The sequence below is a fragment of the Leucoraja erinacea genome, chromosome 9 (assembly GCF_028641065.1).
Source record: "Leucoraja erinacea ecotype New England chromosome 9, Leri_hhj_1, whole genome shotgun sequence".
Lineage (NCBI taxonomy): Eukaryota > Metazoa > Chordata > Chondrichthyes > Rajiformes > Rajidae > Leucoraja > Leucoraja erinaceus.
In genome coordinates, this window is record NC_073385.1 from 10,825,690 (window position 1) to 10,845,033 (window position 19,344).

The 19,344-nt window shown below is 42.2% G+C and overlaps 1 protein-coding gene across 3 annotated transcripts in view; it reads left to right on the forward strand.

The window, feature by feature from the left end:
* The window catches only part of arel1 (apoptosis resistant E3 ubiquitin protein ligase 1), a 72,161-nt gene that overhangs the window by 46,495 nt on the left and 6,322 nt on the right, over positions 1-19,344 (forward strand). For all 3 annotated transcript variants that reach the window (XM_055640128.1, XM_055640127.1, XM_055640126.1), the window contains 7 exons: positions 1,040-1,149; positions 3,798-3,977; positions 5,775-5,900; positions 8,644-8,773; positions 10,794-10,852; positions 15,411-15,500; positions 18,326-18,501. In XM_055640128.1, the coding sequence (XP_055496103.1) occupies positions 1,040-1,149; positions 3,798-3,977; positions 5,775-5,900; positions 8,644-8,773; positions 10,794-10,852; positions 15,411-15,500; positions 18,326-18,501 (871 nt within the window). The remainder of the gene's footprint in view (positions 1-1,039; positions 1,150-3,797; positions 3,978-5,774; positions 5,901-8,643; positions 8,774-10,793; positions 10,853-15,410; positions 15,501-18,325; positions 18,502-19,344) is intronic.

Consider the following 19,344-nt stretch of genomic DNA (forward strand, 5'->3'; position numbering starts at 1 on the left):
AAGTTCTTCTAAACTCTGCATTTGATGTTTCCTGAAATTAACCCTTAATGTCACACACCCTGCACTATTTTGCTACCATGTCCATTACTTATCGATTGTAAAAACTATTTTGAGACGAGATCACAAAATTGCAAATCAGCAACACCATTTGCCCCTCTTTAATTTAGTTTCACAAATAACAATTCTGAATTATCCATATTTTAGAATTGTAAATAATTTCATAATTTTCTCTCATTAATTATCTTGATTACTCTTATCACCCCTCTCTTGTTTGGTTGCAGTCTTCCCTTTCTTATCAGATTTCCAAATCTGCCACCCTTTAGTGTCTTCACATCACCACCTACCCTCTTTTGCTATCTCCACCCTTCCCTCCCCCACTGACTCCATTTGTCAATTAACCCCTCCTCACCTGAACCCACCTTTCACTTGCCAGCAGATAGACACAAAATGCTGCATTAACTCAGCGGAACAGGCAGCATCTGGAGAGAAGGAATGGGTGACGTTTTAAGTTGAAACCATTCTTCAGACTGAGAGTCAGAGGAGAAGGAAACTAGAGATATGGAAGGTTACAAATAGCATGTAAGGTGTGAAAAGGACAGATCAAAGCAGATGTTAATCAAGCAAATGGTTCATTGTTGGCTGAGGGGAAGGTGACAACGAGACATACAAACAGTAAAATTAATCAGCAGGACAGTGAAACTAGTTGGAGAACTGGGGTGGGGGAGGGATGGTTCATTGGTTGCTATGGGGAAGGTCACCCATTCCTCCTCTCCCCAGATGCTGCCTGTCCTGCTGAGTTACTCCAGCATTTTGTGTCTATGTCCAGCATCTGCAGTTCCTTCCGACACATTTCACTTGCCAGCTCTTTGCTCAGCTCCACTCCCTCGCCTGTTTAAACTGGGCATCTCCCCTCTTCAGAACATGTAAAACATCCCTGGACTGTGCTGCCTGGAGAAATACTAATATGTCAAAAGGAGCTAATGCTTTACTGAAGTAACACTGAAAAAAAATCTAATGATGTTTTTATGTAATGTTTCAGCACTGGACTGGGGTGGACCACGCAGGGAATGGTTTGAGCTAACCTGTAAAGCACTCTTTGACCCCATTAATGCCCTGTTCATGTACTTCAGTGACAATAACCAGGGACTGGTAAGTTTACATTTCAACTGTTAAGAATTTTCCATATCACTATTTGATTTCAAATGGTAATGAATTACTGATTATCAACAAGAAATCATATTTGCCTATAACTAACTAATATGTTAATTATTAGAAATCGAGAATGATGCAATTGAGAAAGCCAGCCTTTTCACCATTGGAAGGAAATCACAAAGTGCTATGGGTTACTGAGTGGATCGGGCAGCATCTCTGGAAGACATGGATCGGTGACATTTCGGGTCCAGATGGTTGGAGTCTGAAGAAGGGTCCCAACCTGAAACATCACCTATTCATGTCTTCCAGAGATGCTTCTTGAGTTACTCCAGCACTTTTTACTTTTAGCATTTATTACTTGTGTAAGATGTGTGTAGGTAGAGCAGTAAAAAGGGGGTATGGTTCGCTCTCCTTCATTGCTAGGCGATTTGAGTATGAGTGCCATGCTGCTATATAAGACTTTGGTTTTGGCCACATTTAGAGTATTGAGTGCGGTTCTGGTTGTTTGATTTCAGGAAGGATGGGGGAGGCCTTGGAGAGAGTGCAGGTTTAACAGAATGGTGTCTGGATCTGGGGGTCTTGGCTCTAATGAGTCCATGAACAAATTTGGGCCGTTTTCTCTAGAACTCCAGAAGTTGAGGGGACACCTGACAAATTCCCTGTAAGTGGCACCACAGGTGGATAGGGAGGTAAAGAAGGCTTTTGGTACATAATAATAATAATAATAATATCTTTTATTGTCATTGCACATAAGCGCAACGAGATTTGGTATGCAGCTTCCATCCAATGTCATAACTTAAGTAACTAATAAAATTTAGATTTAGATACCCCGAGAACATGGTTTGTAAAAAGAACATTACAACAGTAAAATAGTCAAAACAGTTCAAACAGACTAAAGTGCAGATGTGTCTGTGTGACATGACCATCCGAGGGAGACAGTCCATGCCCCCCAACTCAGCAGGGCCGGTTCAGAGCCGCTATAGCTCTGGGAATGAAGCTGTTCCTGAGTCTGGAGGTTCGGGCGTAGAAGGCCTTGTAACGTCTGTCGGAGGGAAGTAGTTCGAACAGTCCATTACATGGGTGTGATGAGTCTTTATGGATGCTGACGGCCATCCTGAGGCACCGTGTGTGGTAGATGCCCTCCAAGGCTGGTAGCTGTGTCCCAATAATCTTCTGCGCTCTGTGGACGACGCGTTGAAGAGCTCTCCTCTCCGCCTCCGTGCGGCTGAGATACCACACAGATGCCATACGTTAATATGCTCTCTGTGGTGCAGCGGTAGAAGGTTGTCAGCAGCTGTTGGGGCAGACCAGTCTTTTTTAATGTTCTCAGGAGGAACAGTTGTTGCTGTGCCTTCTTGACCAGCGCAGTGGGACATTGGTCTTCATCAGTCAGTTGTACAAGATGTTGGTGAGGCTACATTTTGAGTATTATGCTAAATTTTGGGAAGATGTTATTAGCTGGACAAAGTGCAGAGAAGACTAATGGCCGGTTCTCACGGTGCGACCTGACGCAAGATGTCACCAGAGTGAAGTGGTCGTGGTCCAGCACGTGTTCCGCACAATATAACGGGGGGTAGATAAAGAGTTCCCACGGTACTCGGCAATTCTGTCATTTGTGCGAGTGACTTGTCCGTCTCCCGATCTTTCCCGTTAATCGTGAATGAACATCGTGGACTGTAGTGTAGTTAATCACGTGGCACAAATGATGTCACTTTTTTTCACAGACTATATAAATATCCTCCGTTCGTAGAATTGGCTCATTTGCAGACATGCCTATACAAAGTTGGTTCGAGTACAGGCTGGTTGTTATTTTCATTGATGCGCTGTATGCATTAGCGCAACGTGCATCGAAAACACTTGCGTGAAGGCAGAAGGGTGAGATTAATTAAAAAGAGAATTAAGAGGAAGTCTCACTGGGTTAAGCCCATGTTTCAACGGAGACCTCAATTTGGACAAAGATTCTCAAACAATGACAATTAGGTGGTACGCCCTCGATGGACACATGGTCCATTGGCGATATTGAGACCACCTTTTTTACTCACCTTATGTCCCCTCTGTCAAGCTTCCGGGTTTACCGTTCGCAGGAGTTCCCACGGTACCCGCAAGAGTCATTACGGATATCGCACTGGCATCTGCGTTCATACAATGTTGCAACGCTCACCAAAAAGTGCTCGTCACTATTGGAGAAATTCAAAAATGTTTGAATTTTCTCCCGACCGTACAAAGTTACACGACTACCTGCCGTTAGCGCCACGGAGGTCCTCGGTGGTCCACGAATGCCGTACTGTTATCGCAGGAGGTTCCCACGATGTTAAACTCTTGTTAAGTCTTACGTCAGGTCGCACCGTGAGAAAGCCCTTTTACAAGGATGTTACCAGGACTTGAAGGGTGAGCTATCGGGAGAGGTTGGGCAGGCTAGGATTTTATTACTGTCGGATTATTTTCTTTGCCTATGAATCTGAACATTGAGGCTGCTGCCAATTATCAGGTGGATGACTTAATAACAGAAAATGCTGGAAACAATCAGAAGGTTATTCTTGATGAGTGTTTCCAGCATTAAAAATTTTTTTTTTTTAATATTGTAGTTCTGATTTTTCTGTTTTTTCACTGAATGTCTTCATGACCAGGATTTCTTGCTTATTCAGGTGCATCCAAACCCAGAGCGATCTTCTCATCTCCGACTAAAGTTATATGAGTTTGCAGGGAAAGTCGTTGGAAAGTGTTTGTATGAATCTTCCTTGGGTGGGGCTTATAAACAACTGGTTTGCGCTCGCTTTACCCGTTCGTTCTTGGCACAAATTATTGGACTCCGGATGCACTATAAGGTAATGGATTTATTGATAAAATATTACTTGTGGCTTTGTTAAACACCTTGTCTTTCATAAGATAGACACAAAACGCTGGAGTAACTCAGTGGGACAGGCAGCATCGCTGGAGCGAAGGAATGGGTGACGTTTCGGGTCGAGACCCTTCTCCAGATTGATGTCAGGAGAATGGGCGATTCAGAGATAAAATGTAGTCTGAGACAGTTAGAGAACTGGGAAGGAGGAGGAGGAGAGGGAAACCATGGTCTACTTGAAGTTCGAGAAGTTATGATTGCTTTTAGGAAGTGGTAATTATATTATGTTAATGAAAGATGATCATCGTTAGAGATAAATAGCATGGAAATGGGTCCTTCAGTCCATCAAATCCACACTGACCTTCAGACACACATTTTGACACTATTCCTAGCCGAACCCCAATTTTATTTTCCATCCAAACCCATCAACTGCCCCCTTGATTCTACTATTTATCTATGCACCAGTGCATATCAACCCACGTGGGGTTTTTTTTAGGGTATAGGAGAAAACTGGAGCACCCAGAGGAAACTCAAGAAAGAGTGTGCTAACACCACACAGACAGCATCAGAGGTCAGGATTGAACCTGAGTTACTGGAGCTCTGAGGTAGCAGCTCTACTCACTAAACCACTATGCTGCCCTATGCTTATGACTCAGTGCTGTCATTGGACTGAAAAATCAATTCTTTACCTTCCAAACACTGCCTGACCTGCTGAGTCATTTTTGGCATTTTCTGTTTTTGTTTTTTCTTTACAACATCCCCATTAATTTTTATTTTGTTTTACAAATGTATAACAGTGGGAGTTCAGAGTACCTGACAAAGGCATTTAGATAAACTAATCAATACTTGTTGTAAGATGATATGGGCCTTAATTTGCTTTTATTTTCTTTCTACTATTCCCTCCCTCAAATCTAAGAAAGCCCAGATATGACTGTTAGTTGTAAGGCTAGCTTTTCAATTCTCTTAAGGCTGAATTATTTTGTACTTGATCCAACCGCTTTGCACCCACCACCCCCAGTCCCAGTCCTTTATTATTTTCAGCTAGTATTGAGCTAATGGCCAGTTATAGATTATTCAGGCCGTGAAGTAGGGGTGGCACAATGGCTCAGATGTAGAGTTGCTATCTTATAGCGCCAGACACACAGATTTGATCCTGACTAAGGGTGCTGTCCGTACAGAATTTGTATGTACTTCCCGTGATTGCATGGGTTTTCTCTGGGTAATCTGGTATCCTCCCACTCCAAAGACGTACAGGTCTCGGTAAGTTGGCTTCGGTAAGTTGTAAAATTGGCCCTGGTATGTAGGATAGTGTTAATGCATGGAGTGATCGGTGAGGACTCAGTGGGCCAAAGGGCCTGGTTCCGTGCTGTATCTCTAAAGTCTAATAGTTTCAGATGGAAATGGCCTTAATAAGGGAAACACTCAATGGATGGATTATTTCATGTTAGTTCCTGACTGAAGTGATGCACTTCTATCTTTAGAGTCCCCACAATTTAAATATGTAGTGGATAATGTTTTGGAAACTAGTTGGTGTGCATTCTGCATTTGGTTTAGATTGCTTGTTAATTTGCAAATTGCATCTCTACACTGGTTAGAAAATTCAGACTTTTGCTTTTAGTAACACTAAAGAGGGGATCGTGAATAAGTTCTGTATTTATAAAATAAGTACCAACTCTTTTTTTTAAAATCCAATGTTCCTGTCTTTTATGTTTTTGCCAAGCAAAGCGCTGGTTCTTGTGATGCAATTTAGAGATCATCTCTATTTTGTCACTTCTCCTTTCAGTATTTTGCAACAGATGATCCAGAATTCTACAAAAGTAAAGTTTGTTACATTCTGAAGAATGATGTGAGTGAAATGGACCTTGTTTTTGCTGAGGAAAAATATAACAAGTCGGGACAGTTAGAGAAGGTAGAGTTGCAATTAATTCACTTGCTATCTGCTCCTGAAATAAAATTGAAAGTGCCTGATTGCTGTCCAAAGAAAATAATCTGGTTTTGTTTTTATTGTAACTGTTCATGATTTGACGACATCATTCGGACATAATTCTTAGAGTCATACAGTGTGGAAACTGACCCTTCAGCCCAACTTTCCTGCTTTTGGCTCGAATCCCTCTAAACCTGTCCTGTTCATGTACTTGTCTAAATGTTTCTTACAATAGTACCTGCCTCAACTGCCTCCTCTGGCAGCTCGTTCTATTCTTTGTGTAAAAAATAAGTTATCCTTCAGGTTCCTATTAAATCTTTTTTTTTCCCCTCAACTTGAACCTATGCCCTCCAGTTCTCGATTCCCCCTCTCGGGGAAGAGACTCTGTGTGTTTACCCGATCTAATCCTCATGATTTGTACACCTACTGGGTTGCTTACACTACTTCATAAGCAATCCATTGTGCTGCGTAGTACCCAGTTAAATTTGTGTAATTTTCTATCATATTGTTTCTACAGCACACGCCAATGATGTGAGGTGAATTGAGTATACCTTTTAACATATCAATAAATTGTGCTCGCGAGAAATTGCGTTGAAATATTGATGGAAGAAGATTCCATTGAGACTTTCAAAATGGAGTTGAAAAGAATTTGCAAGACTATGTAGAAAAGTTGTGCAATGAGATTGACTGGATAGCTCTACCAAAGAGCCAGCTTACGAGCAAGGGATCGAATGGCCTCTACTTTGCTTTAGCTTATTGTTATTCTTATTAAAAGTACATAATACACCAAATATGGCCTCAACGTGCAAAAAGAAATTCAGTTTTGCAGCAATATCTATAAAGTGTACAATCCAATAACATGTTTTTGGTTACTAGTGTACTACTTCTTCTGTTTAAAGTCTTAACATTTAAAATGCATAATTTTCTCCCTGCTTTAGTTTAAAAACTGTATATTTTTGTATTTCTCAGCATTGATTTCTACCTCTCCGTCTTCCACAGCCATTGTCTCATTTGCCATTCTCCTACCTGATTTCTCTCTAGTCCCCCCAATAATATGGTATTATCAACAAATTTTGGTATTACTTCTTCAATTATTTTGTCCATCAACAAATGCATTTAATGTTTACATTACAAAGGCATTAAATGCTTCTTTGCCTGTTTATCCAATCTGAAAAATGTCAATTTTCCCCTTTCCTTTCTCACTAACATTTACAAAAAATGTTGTGGTTCTTTTGTGCTTTTTTTGCTGTTCATTTCTGTTTTGCTCTTTTCCTATACTTATCAACTTTTTTTGTCCTGGGTTTTTCACTTGTCAACTAATTATCTCAGAGATCAATCCATAATACTTTAATTCTAATTAAGAATGCATTTGTTTTCATGTTTTCTGTCACTGTAAAGCTACATTTCTATTTACCTTCGATTTCATCTGAGTGAAGTCTGCTTACTGCCATGGATATTTTTTAATACAATTATCTTTTTTCTTTTATCTTCTTGCCTCTTAACCTAAATATTACTACCCCCCCTACTTAGGAATACATATTTGCTGCTTTTCACTGAGTCAGGTGAAACATTACTTCCTTTCTTTTTTGTAGACTGAGGATTGCCTCACTCAGTAGTCAATTCAAGTACTTGTTAGCCAATGGTACTGATTAAAACTTGGGGTGTTGTATTTTAATAAATCCCATAACTCCCAAAAAACTATTTATTAAACATGTCCTTACATTGAGGATTCTGCTTCTACTTGCTGCTGCAAAACCGCCAACATCTGGGCTATCTCGTGCAGGTTCTGATTCTGATATGAACCTGAATAGGCTCCCTCTAGATTGCATGCACAAACGTGAGCAATACAAAATCTCTGTATTGTTCAAAATGTAGAAACAAAGAAATGCAGATGCTGGTTTATACCAATAGTTAGACACAAAGTGCTGGAGTAACTCAGTGGGTCGGGCAGCATCTCTGGAGAAAATGGATAGGCGACGTTTCAGTTTTGGCTGTGAAAAAATATCCATTGCAGTAAGGAGACTTCACTCAGATTAAATCGAAGGTAAATAGAAATGTAGCTTTATAGTGACAGAAAGCTAAAACTGAGCAAAGGTGACTCTGAAGAAGAGTCCCAACCCAAAGCGTCATTCGTTCTTTTTCTCCAGAGATGCTGCCTGGCACTCTGAGTTACTCCAGCACTTTGTGTCTATCTCTGCATTGTTCATGTTTGTACAATACAGAGCGAGCCTATTCAGCCGATCATGTCAGCTCGGCGCAGTCTCATTGGCCCCACCCCCTCCTCCCCAAAATTCATCTGTCACCTATTCTTACCCCGCATACGTCTGTCAACTAGCCTCCTGCCACTACCTACACTAGGGATAATTTACAGGAGGCTGTTAACCTACCAGCACATCTCTGGGATGTGAGAGGGAGCTGAAACACCTGAAGGAGACTGGCTCAGTCACAGGGAGAATGTGAAAGGTCCATGCAAACAGCAGCCGAGGTCAAGGTTGAAACTGGGCCGCTGGAGTTGTGTGGCAGCTGCATAGGTTGCTGCACTGCTGTGTCCCTCTCCCACCCCCATGAGAATTCTTCTTTAAACTTCTTTCCCATTGCTTCCTTGTCCTGATACCTTAGAGGCAATACACCATTTAGCATCACTGATTCCATTGGCAATATGGCCAAGAAAGCTTATGCATTTCCTCTTTTGGAACTTCACTTTGAATATACTTATTTTAACTTTCAGGTTATAGAGCTGATAGCTGGTGGTGCGCAGGTACCAGTAACCAACGACAACAAGATATTCTACTTGAACATGCTTGCACAATACAGGCTAGCCAATCAGGTGCGCCAGGAAGTGGAGTATTTCCTTAAAGGTATGACTTTATTACAATGAAACATGAGTGTAAAATGAGCAGAGCCATTGTTCTTATTGGTGAAGTTGAGCATAATTAACCGATCAAATCATTGTGATGAATGTACAGAATATTGTTTACACATCTGTTCATGGAGCAAGAAATTTGTTAATATGAGTGACTATGTGCAGTGTTAACGTGCAGTTTTATGTCAAATTCTGAGCATTCAAATACCATTCCCAGCAGAGAACTACAAATCTAGAATTTGGTCACTGCATGTATTTGTTGAAAGAGTCACCTTGGGCGATCCACAGGCTTTATTTTAAGTACAATGTGTTGGTTAATGTTTTCCGCTTGTCTTCCAGCATCTTTACTGCCTGTTTATGACCTTCTGGCTAAAACAGTTAGTTACAAACTACTCCCATTCCAGTGGTCTGTGGAGGAATTTTAGGCTACTTTTGGAGCGATACTTTAAACAAGCTTAGGCTTGCATGTGCTTAATGTATGTACTTAATAGCTATTGTGGCGGACTCATCCCGGTTAAGTAGCTTCAAACTTTTGCCTCTGGAGCTGTGAGATAGCAACCTTGCCACCTGCACCACTATGCTCCCTTTAAGCGACCTGATTGGCGAGTTTAGGAGTGTTTAGGAGAGTTTGGAAAAGTATCATGTTGAAGACCTCCTTCGACTTTCTTCGACTATGTTGAAGACTAACTTCGACTTGCTTCGGGTAAATTGGACACCGAATAGTGGAGAGTGAAGACGACCTCCTTCCATCTCCTTCGACCTCCCTTTGACTATGTTGAAGACAATCTACGACTACCTTTGACTCCCCTCGATTACCTACGAATAACATGCCGATCTGCTACGACCTACCTCGGCTAAACCTACGAGTAAAAAAAAATGGATTTTTTCCATGGCGACATTTTTTTACTCATGGGCATTTTTCAACATGTTGAAAAATACTCCACGGCCTAGCTGAGGCCTCGAGTACGCGGGGACTACTCTCGAGCATGAAGGAGAGTTACAAAGACCTCCTAGGACCTCGTGTCGACCATGCTGCGAGTATGAGTCGAGGGCAAACTCTTCTGAACTCACGGATTAGGTCGCCGCAGTGGGATATTTTTAGTCCACTCAATAGGTGGAGGCATTGGTAGAGGTGTTGGAATTTTCTTAGTCTCCTCAAAAAGTGGAGGTATTGGTGTTCCTTTTTCGCATCAATGTGATTGGTCCACGACAGATCATGGGTAATATTAATGAAAAGGAACTTTTAAGTTCTCAACCATTTCCACTTCTTCACCATTGGTGCTGATTGGGGCCTTACACCACCATGCTTCCTGGAGTCAATAACTAGCTTCTTCATCTTGGTGACATTGAGGTAAGGGTTATTGTCCAAACACAGTGTCACTAAGTTCAGTATCTCCTTTCTGCACTTCATTCTCGTCATTGTTTGTAACTCGTCCCACCACAGTGGTGTCATCTATCAACTTGAAGTTGTAGTTAGAACTGAATTTGGCCGAACAGTTGTGAGTGTACAGAGTATAATAAGTGACTGAGAAATGATTCTTGCAGAGTCGCGTTGTTGCGATTTATTATGGAGGAGGTGTTGTTACCTCCTCTTGCTAATTGTGGTCTGTGGATCAAAAAGTCGAGGTCGAATGGCAGAAGGGTTTTATGTAATTTTATTCAGAAGATTGCAGAACTTTAGCACTCGCTACCCAAGTGGCCTGCAATTGTTCAGTCTTTGAGTGTACTCAAGGTTGAGGCCATGGTTTTAAAACAATGAAGGACATCAAGAGATATGGGAAATAGGTGATTTTGATGAGATATAGAATCGGCCATGATGTTACTGAATGGTGCAGCAGGCTTCATGTTTCAATTTCTTATGTTCTGTCCCTTGTAACTTTGATGGGTTTTGGGGAAAATATAAATTGAGATATTTTTTCCAGTAGTGACGTGAAACAATCCCAATTAATTTACTGGAAGTCATAAACTTATATTAACCTTTTCTAACTTTATATTTTCACTTTTTTCCCCCCTAGGTTTAAATGAGTTAATTCCTGAAAATCTTTTAGCAATTTTTGATGAAAATGAGTTGGAGGTATGTAATGCGCAAGGAGCAGTTGATTCACTTTGATGTGAGCTTGTCTGAGACATTTAAGGAAATTTCTCCAAATATTGAAAAATATGTTTACGCTCGCTCTGAACATTCAAATTACAACAAGTGGTACATTTTTGCGTCGGAAAGCTACACTGATTCACTATAAATAACCGCAGCACAATTTTCCCGTACATGTTACAAACGAGGTGATTTTGGTATCCATGCTCAAGTGTCGAGATACCTTTCATGCTTTTCTTTCCTACAGTAGAAAATGAAGAATTGGATTGTCATATTAAAGCGGAAGCGAGGCAATTTGCTTTATGTGGCTGCAGACTTTTGTATTTTGAGTAGAGCTACTGCTCGTGGAAAAAAGCTGTTTTTATGTCTGGCTGTGGCGGCTTTGAGAGTTTGGAGTCACCTCCCAGAGGGAAGTACTTCAAAGAGTTTGTGGCCAGGATGAGAGGAGTCAGAGATTATTTTACCCGCTCGCTTCCTGGCCCTTGCAGTGTACAGTTAGTCAATGGGGGGGGGGGGGGGGGGGGGAAGGGAAGGTTGCAGCCAACAACCTTGTCAGCTGATCGGACGTTTCGCTGCAGCCTCCGGATGTCATGCTTGATGGCTGAGCCAAACCAGACCCGGATGGAGAAGGTGAGGACAGACTCTATGATGACAGTATAAAACTGGACCATCAATGCCTGTGGCAGGTAGACAAAAATGTTGGAGAAACTCAGCGGGTGAAGCAGCATCTATGAAGCGAAGGAAATAGGCAACGTTTCGGGCCGAAACCCATCTTCAGACTGATGTGAGGGTGGGGGGGGCAGGAAGAAGGAAGAAGAGGAGGAGCCAGAGGGCTAGATGGAGAGCTGAGAAGGAGAGGAGACAGTAAGGACTACCTGAAATTAGAGAAGTCAATGTTCATACCGGTGGGGTACAAACTGCCCAAGCAAAATATGAGGTGCTGCTCCTCCAATTTCCAGTGGTCGACAGTAAGGATTAATTAGGTAGTCCTTGGGTGGAAATTAGAAATGCCTGTGGCAGATTGTGTTTTCTCAATGGCTGCAGGAAGTACATCTTTTGGTGGGCCTTTTGAACTGTGGAGTCAATGGTGGCCACCCATTTAAGGTCCCTGGAGATGATAGTTCCAAGGAACTTAAATGACTTCACAGATGTGACTGTGGTGTTGTTGGTGAGTGGGGGAAGGGGAGGGGGAGCTCTCCTAAACTCCAGAATCAATTCCACTGCCTTAAAAACATTGAGCTCCAAGTTGTTGCAAATGGCACCAGGACGCCAGCTGTGCCATTTCCTATCTGTAGGCAGATTCCTCACCATCCTGGATCAGTCCAATCAGGACTGTCCAAGTAACCCTTGCTTTCCCTCTCATCGTCCTCTATCCTAGATCTCCGACTAGTTTCACTGTCCTCCTGATTAAATTTAACTGATTGTGTGCCTTGTTGTCACCTTCCCTTCAGCTAACAATAAACCATTCTACATTTTCCTTGATCATCGTCCCCTTTGATCTGTGTTTTCACACCTTACCCGTCCATGTCTCCCTCTCAATCTGAAGAAGGGTCTCAAACCGAAACATCTCTTCTCGACAGAGATGCTGCCTGTCCCGCTGAGTTACTCCAGCAATTTGTGTCTATCTTCAGTGTTCAGTGTTTATGCTTAGGGCTCTGATACACATATATTGCTCAAACTTAATTACCTATGAGCTGATTGATTGCTATGCTTATTTCAGAGCATATAACAGATGAGTTTTAAACGACATTCCCAGTGTTTCATCCCACCAATGCTGATACTGGTTTCATTTACATATGGATATATTTTAGATATATTTAATTACTTGCATTTAAAATTCCGAGTTATGTTATTGAGATTTAAACTGCTATCTCCAGATCAGTTATCCAGCCAATTATATACCAATCCTGAAAAGTAACCACTGTGTTATTTTATTTATGAACTTTCTGCATTTCCCACTTTTCGCCCTTGGTGCTCCTTTCTCAGTTGAAGGGGTGTTTGGTGCTGGATAATAATTCCTTGGCAGCTGGCAATTTTGACTGACCAAGTGGCTGTTATTTATCCTGTGTGTAGCTCCACTGATACAGGTGTCAAAGGTTATGGGGCGAAGGCAGGAGAATGGGGTGAGAAGAGAGAGATAGATCAGCCATGATTGAAAGGTGGAGTAGACTTGATACGCCGAATGGCCTAATTCTACTCCTATCCCTAATGATACTGGGGTTCTCTTATCATTCTCCTGTAAGGTATTTTCCATATGCAAACTTAGTTTTATGCTGAAGGATATCACAATCGAGCCAGAAACTAATACAGCCTCAGCAAGCTGGCCTCATCTTTTGTTTTTCCTCAATGCCAACAGGATTAGCTCAGATCGGAGTTGAATTTAAAAGCTTTCTATTCCGAATGGCTTGCCGCTGGGCTGGGTAGTTTAGGCGACCAGGAAGTGTTGCATTTTGAAAGTAATTGCTTTTGTGAAGGATATAAGGTGTGGCACAGTGGCGCAACGGTTGAGTTGCTGCCTCACAGCACCAGAGACCCAGGTTCATTCCTGACTACGGGTGCTGTCTGTACGTCGTTTGAACATTCTCCCTGTGACCACGTTGGTTTCCTCCCGGTGCTCCGGTTTCCTCACACACTCCAAAGACGTCAATTGGCTTTGGTAAAAATTGTAAATTGTCCCTAGTTTATAGGATAGTGCTGGTGTACGGTGGTGATCGCTAGTCGGCGGGGATCAATGGGCCAAAGGGCCGTTTCCACGCTGTATCTCAAGTCTAAAGTTATGAAACAAGCTTTAAATTCCCTACACTGAATCACTTTATACCACTAGATGGCAATCATGTGCCATCAATACAAGTTACCAGTGTGAGGCAAAGGCAGCTGTCTGCTATCAGGCTTCTCCAGTCGATTGAGGATTTAAGAACTATACGTACAAGATATGTCTAGACTGCAGACTTTTCTTTTCCTAAGGAAGTAGAGCATCAGCTTCCATGTGAAGTTCCACAAATCACAATTTGGTTTGACACTGGACCCAATGTTTTACGTTACCTTTTGAAACAGTGAGAGCTCTTCAAATATTCACAAAAAGTAACCCAGAACACATTCTTCCACTTCCTTCTTTTGAAGCATTTGAAAAGTTCAGTCTGAGCATCACATTCAGCACAAATATTGTGAGCCAAAGGGCCTGTTCCTATGCTGTACTGTTCTGTGTTCTAAAAGTGAAGTATATATATCTATAACATTTTGTTAATGGTCTACCACTCTCCATTGTAGCTTAAACTGTTTTTTTTCCCCGCCCCACCAACTACTTTCTGCATTTCTTTAGTCCAATTAGGTCTGTCTTCACACCTTTTAGATTTTCCGTTTATGTGTTGTCCTATCTTTGCAACTTGCAGCATCTCCATTTCTCACATGGCTATTTTAAAATCAGAGCTTTCCCACTGTGATCTTCTCAGCTGGAAATCTGGAAAGAGAGGCGTACGACCCCTGAAAGACACAGACATTTTTGGCATTTGAGGCATTATGGGCCTGTCCCACTTACGCAACTTTTTTGGCGACTGCCGGCACCCGTCATAGGTCGCCGAAAATTTTCAACATGTTGAAAATCCAGCGGCGTGCAGAACAAGGCACGGCTCTTTGGCGACCACTCATGACCATACAAGCTTCACCCCGCAACATGACGGGTACTGGCAGTCGCCGAAAATGTCGCGTAAGTGGGACAAGCCCATTAGTCTAACTTTTTGCATGTTGCGAGCATTCAAAAAAAAGTTGTTTTTTGTTTTCATTGAACTCTTGCACATCCTTCACCAGTTTTGTTTTGTTTTTTTGCAAACAGTGGCTTTTGAAGCTCCCATTTTAAAGTACATCTTGCAGCTGAAGAATGTATTAAAAACATTACTTTTCACAAATTGTCTTCAAATTTTAAATGATAAATTACTTAATTTTATTTATGCAGGGTATGTGAACCTGTCATTCTGTAATAACCCACCTCTCAATATGCTTTGATGTTAATCCTAATTGATAATGTCCCAGTTATTACTTGCACTATTAATCCTTATTGATAATGTTCCTGTCATTATGTTGACTATTAATCCGAATAATATCCATGTTATTACTTTGACTATTAATCCCAATTGATAATGCCCTGGCTATTACCGGCCATTAATCCTAACTGATACTGCTCCCATTATTACACACTTTAATATCTGAACTGTGAACAACATTGTGCAAGATCCTCTGATATATATCTCTTTAATTAGAGAAGCCCTGAGTTACTATCTACCTCATTGGAGACCCACAGACTATCATTGATCTGACTTTACTGGACATTATCGTGCACTAAACGTTATTCACATTATTCCCTTTATCATGTACACTGTGGATGGCTCAATTGTAATCATGTATTGTATTTCCGCTAACTAGTTAGCACGCAACAAAAGCTTTTCACTGTACCTCAGTACACGCGACAATAATAAACTGTACTGTTCAATTTTTTAATCAAGTGATAAAGCTATTGTAATTTCTATTATTGATTTCTGACTTCCAGCTGTTGATGTGTGGGACTGGAAACATCAATGTTCCCGATTTCAAGACTCATGCTGTCATTGTTGGAGGGTCCTGGCATTTCCGAGAGAAGGTAAGTCTAGATAATAACGCAATGGGAATTTGCAGTGGCATGGTTGGTGCTGCTGAGACCTTCAGGTGTTATAAGAAAATGTAAATGTTATTGAAATATTTTCAATTAAGCCACAATAAGCTATTAGCAGGTAGTGAAAACTTCATGTGTTGAATTAAGCAATCAAAAATAATTTTAGATTCATGTTGTTTAAGAAAGAACTGCAGATGCTGGAAGATTTAAGGTAGACAAAAATGCTGGAGAAACTCAGCAGCATCTATCAGAAGCTGAGTTTCTCCAGCATTTTTGTCTACCTTAGATTCATGTTGAAGATGTTTATAACAACGTGCTTGCGTTGCGAAGTGTTAGTATACAAACAGCAATATACATTAGATTTAATATTAAATAAAGCTGGATTTAACTCATAATGATGCTTGTTTTGTCTAATAGTGATCATTATATGATCAAGTTCTATTTTTATGTCCACAAGAAGCCAGACTAGGCTGTATAGACACACAAGCTGTTACGTTGTCGGAGTCGTGCAATTATATGGCACGGAAACGGGGCCTTTGGCCCATGCTTACCAAGATGCCTACTTGAGCTGGTCCCATTTGCCTGCTATTGGCCTAGATCCCTCTGATCCTTTTCTATCCAAATACCTTTTAAACATTGTTATTGAATCCACTTCTATTACTTTTGCTGGCAGCTCATTCCATATACTCACCATCCTTTGTGTAGTAAAAGTTGCCCCTCGGGTCTCTTAAATCTTTTCCCTCTCATCTTAGATCTGTGCCATTCTAGTTTTAGATTCCCCATACCCTGGGAAAAAGACTGAACATTCACGTTAAACTATCCCCTTAAAATTCTATATATCTCTGAGGTCACCCCTCAGCCTCCAGGAAACAAAAACCACAACCTACCCAGTCGCTCCTTTATACTTCTCAGAGCAGTGGGGAAGTAGCTGTTCTTGTGTCTGGATGACGAGGCTTTCAAGCTTCTGTATCTTCTTCGGGGGGGGACGAGTACGCCTACCGGGATGAGGCGGAGCAGCTGACAGTGTGGTGTGAAGAAAATAACCTGCTCCTCAACACCTTAAAGACAAAGAAATTAATAATAGATTTTAGGAAGAATAAAACGAACATGGTACCATTGACTATCAGTGGGGACTGTGTGGAGAGGGTGGCGGATTTCCGCTTCCTGGGAATCCATATTGAGGAGGACCTGACGTGGAGCATGAACACCACTGCGCTGCTGAAAAAGGTCCAGCAGAGACTGCACTTCCTGAGGGTGCTCAGGAAGAACAACATCACTCAGAGACTGCTGCTGTCCTTTTATCGGTGCTCCATTGCGAGCATACTAACATACTGTGTATGCGTATGGTACACCAGCTGCACAGCGGCTCAGAGAAAAGCGCTCCAGAGGGCCATTGACTACGCCCAGAGGATTGTCGGCTGCCCTCTCCTTACCTTGGAGGACTTACACAGTTCCCGCTGCACCAAAAAATCCCAGAGTATCATAAAGGACTTTTCCCACCCCGGACACTCCCTGTTTGAACTGTTGCCGTCAGGCAGACGGTACAGATCTACAAGAACAAGAATGAACAGACTAAAAAACAGTTTTTACCCCACTGCTATAAAAGCACTAAATGTAGCCACCAAGGAACGCAGGGGCGAGACATACTAAGGGACTGTGGTACACTGTGAAATCGACAGAAGGATGGAGGGTTGGGTGTGTATGCGTGCTATTTTCATGATATTTATTTTAGTTGTTTATCTTTTAATATTTTACCTTGTATGTATTGTTAGCTTTTAGAAATGTTTGAATGGTGCACTGACTGGCTGACATTTTTAAATTTCGTTGTACATGGTTCATGTTACAATGACAATAAAGAAACTATTCTATTCTATTCTATTCTATTCTATTCTATTCTCCCAGAAGAGGGAATCGCCAGGGTGGCATGCATCCCTGCTGATACTTTCAGCCTTATTCAATGCACCATGAAGATGGACTGGGTGGAAGGGAGTAACAAGCCTGTGATGGACTTGGCTGTGTTCACCGTGATTAAGCACAGAACAGCTGCCAACCAGGCTGAGATGCGTCAGAATACATTCTATAGTGTCTTTGTAGAAGATCAAGACAATCCTCATGGAATTGCCGAATCTTCTCACATACCTAAGAAAGTGAATCTACTGCGGTGCTTTCTTGACAACCATCACTGTGTTCAGTGACGAGGCTAGGGTGCTGGTGATATCGATGCTTAGGAACTTGAAGCTGTTGACCAGCTCTGTAACAGCTCTGTTGATGAATGCAGGGTTGTGTTCGCCTTCCTGGTTCCTTGGGCCAACAACCAACTCGCTTTGCTAAGGGCTAAGTTGTCAATCTGACACCAATGCTCAAGGTTCCTGATCTTCCTTTTAGAAACAGAAATTAGGTACAGGAGTAGGCCATTTGGCCCTTCGAGCCTGCACCGCCATTCAATATGATCATGGCTGATTTTATGATGCAACTTCCTCTCTGACCAAGCATGTTCATGAATGGGTTTGATGCTTGGCATCAGGCACACAACCTTTCAGGACATAGTTGCTTCAAGGAGCTGATTGTTGTTAGCAGACCTTATCCCGGTAAGTTAAGATCGAGTGGGAAGATTATATAGGTTAATGATTTGATGTTGAATCACCACAATTGAGTGGAAAGATCTTCCCAGTTTGATATTTAACCCACGAGAAATGTGACATTGATAAATTACAGCGAATAAGATTGACAAATCTTAAATCATATGTCTGCGTGTTTCTCTCCCTGTCCCTTCCTCTTTGCCCACTCCCACCCCCACCCCACCTCCAACACAGGTAATGAAGTGGTTCTGGACAGTGGTGTCTAGTTTCACTCAAGAGGAACTTGCTCGGTTGTTGCAGTTCACAACGGGCTCTTCCCAGCTGCCGCCAGGAGGATTTGTGGCAATGTGCCCATCTTTCCAGATCATTGCAGCACCTACGCAGAGTTCCTTGCCCACAGCTCATACCTGGTGAGTGGGTCAGCAAGAGGGATGCGCGCGCGTCTGTGGGTGGGTACTTGATATATTGTCTGCTGAAAATAGCAACATTTTTTCCCCCCTATTGGGACTCTCATCCCTAACCACGTCCACAGGTAGTTAGAACACATGCAATAGGAAAGAGTTTGAAGTGAAATTGTAATTGTAATTAATTTATTAGCCAAGTCTGTAAACAAGGAATTTGATTTGCCAACAGTCATACAAAAAAGCAACAAGATACATAACCACGTAAAAATTGAACATAGACTTAAACAGCCACCACAACGGCGTGTGAGAATCCCCAGGGCACACAGCATAAGCAGAGACCTACAGCCATCAGTTAAATATCCGGGCCACACACACACTCCTTCACCGTGAAGCAACCAGAGTTGCACTGACCACTGTCACTCTCTCTGCAGTCCCTGCCCACCCGAACAGTCAGAAAGCCGTCCACACTCGCACCAGACTCCGGGATGTCCTCATGGAACCATGTCCCTGCAAAACACCGAGATCGCTGCACTCACAGCATTCCCTCTGAGTCCTCGCCAGTGCAGGCAGCATGTCCATCTTGTTTTTTCAGTGACCTCACATTCCCTACTGTGATGGAAGGCAAATAACTTGTACCTCTTTCATCCTTTTTTCCCCGCTGTCGGGGCAATCGTAACTTCCGCAGTCGGGGCGATTGAAGCTCCCGCTGTCGGCGATCGGGGTGGTTGAAGCTCCTGCAGTTGGAGCTTCGGAAATCGATCCCTAACAAAGGGACTGCAGCTTCACGATGTTAAAGTCGCAGTGTGGACGGAGATACGTTACGGAAAAAGTTGCATCTCTGTCAAGAGA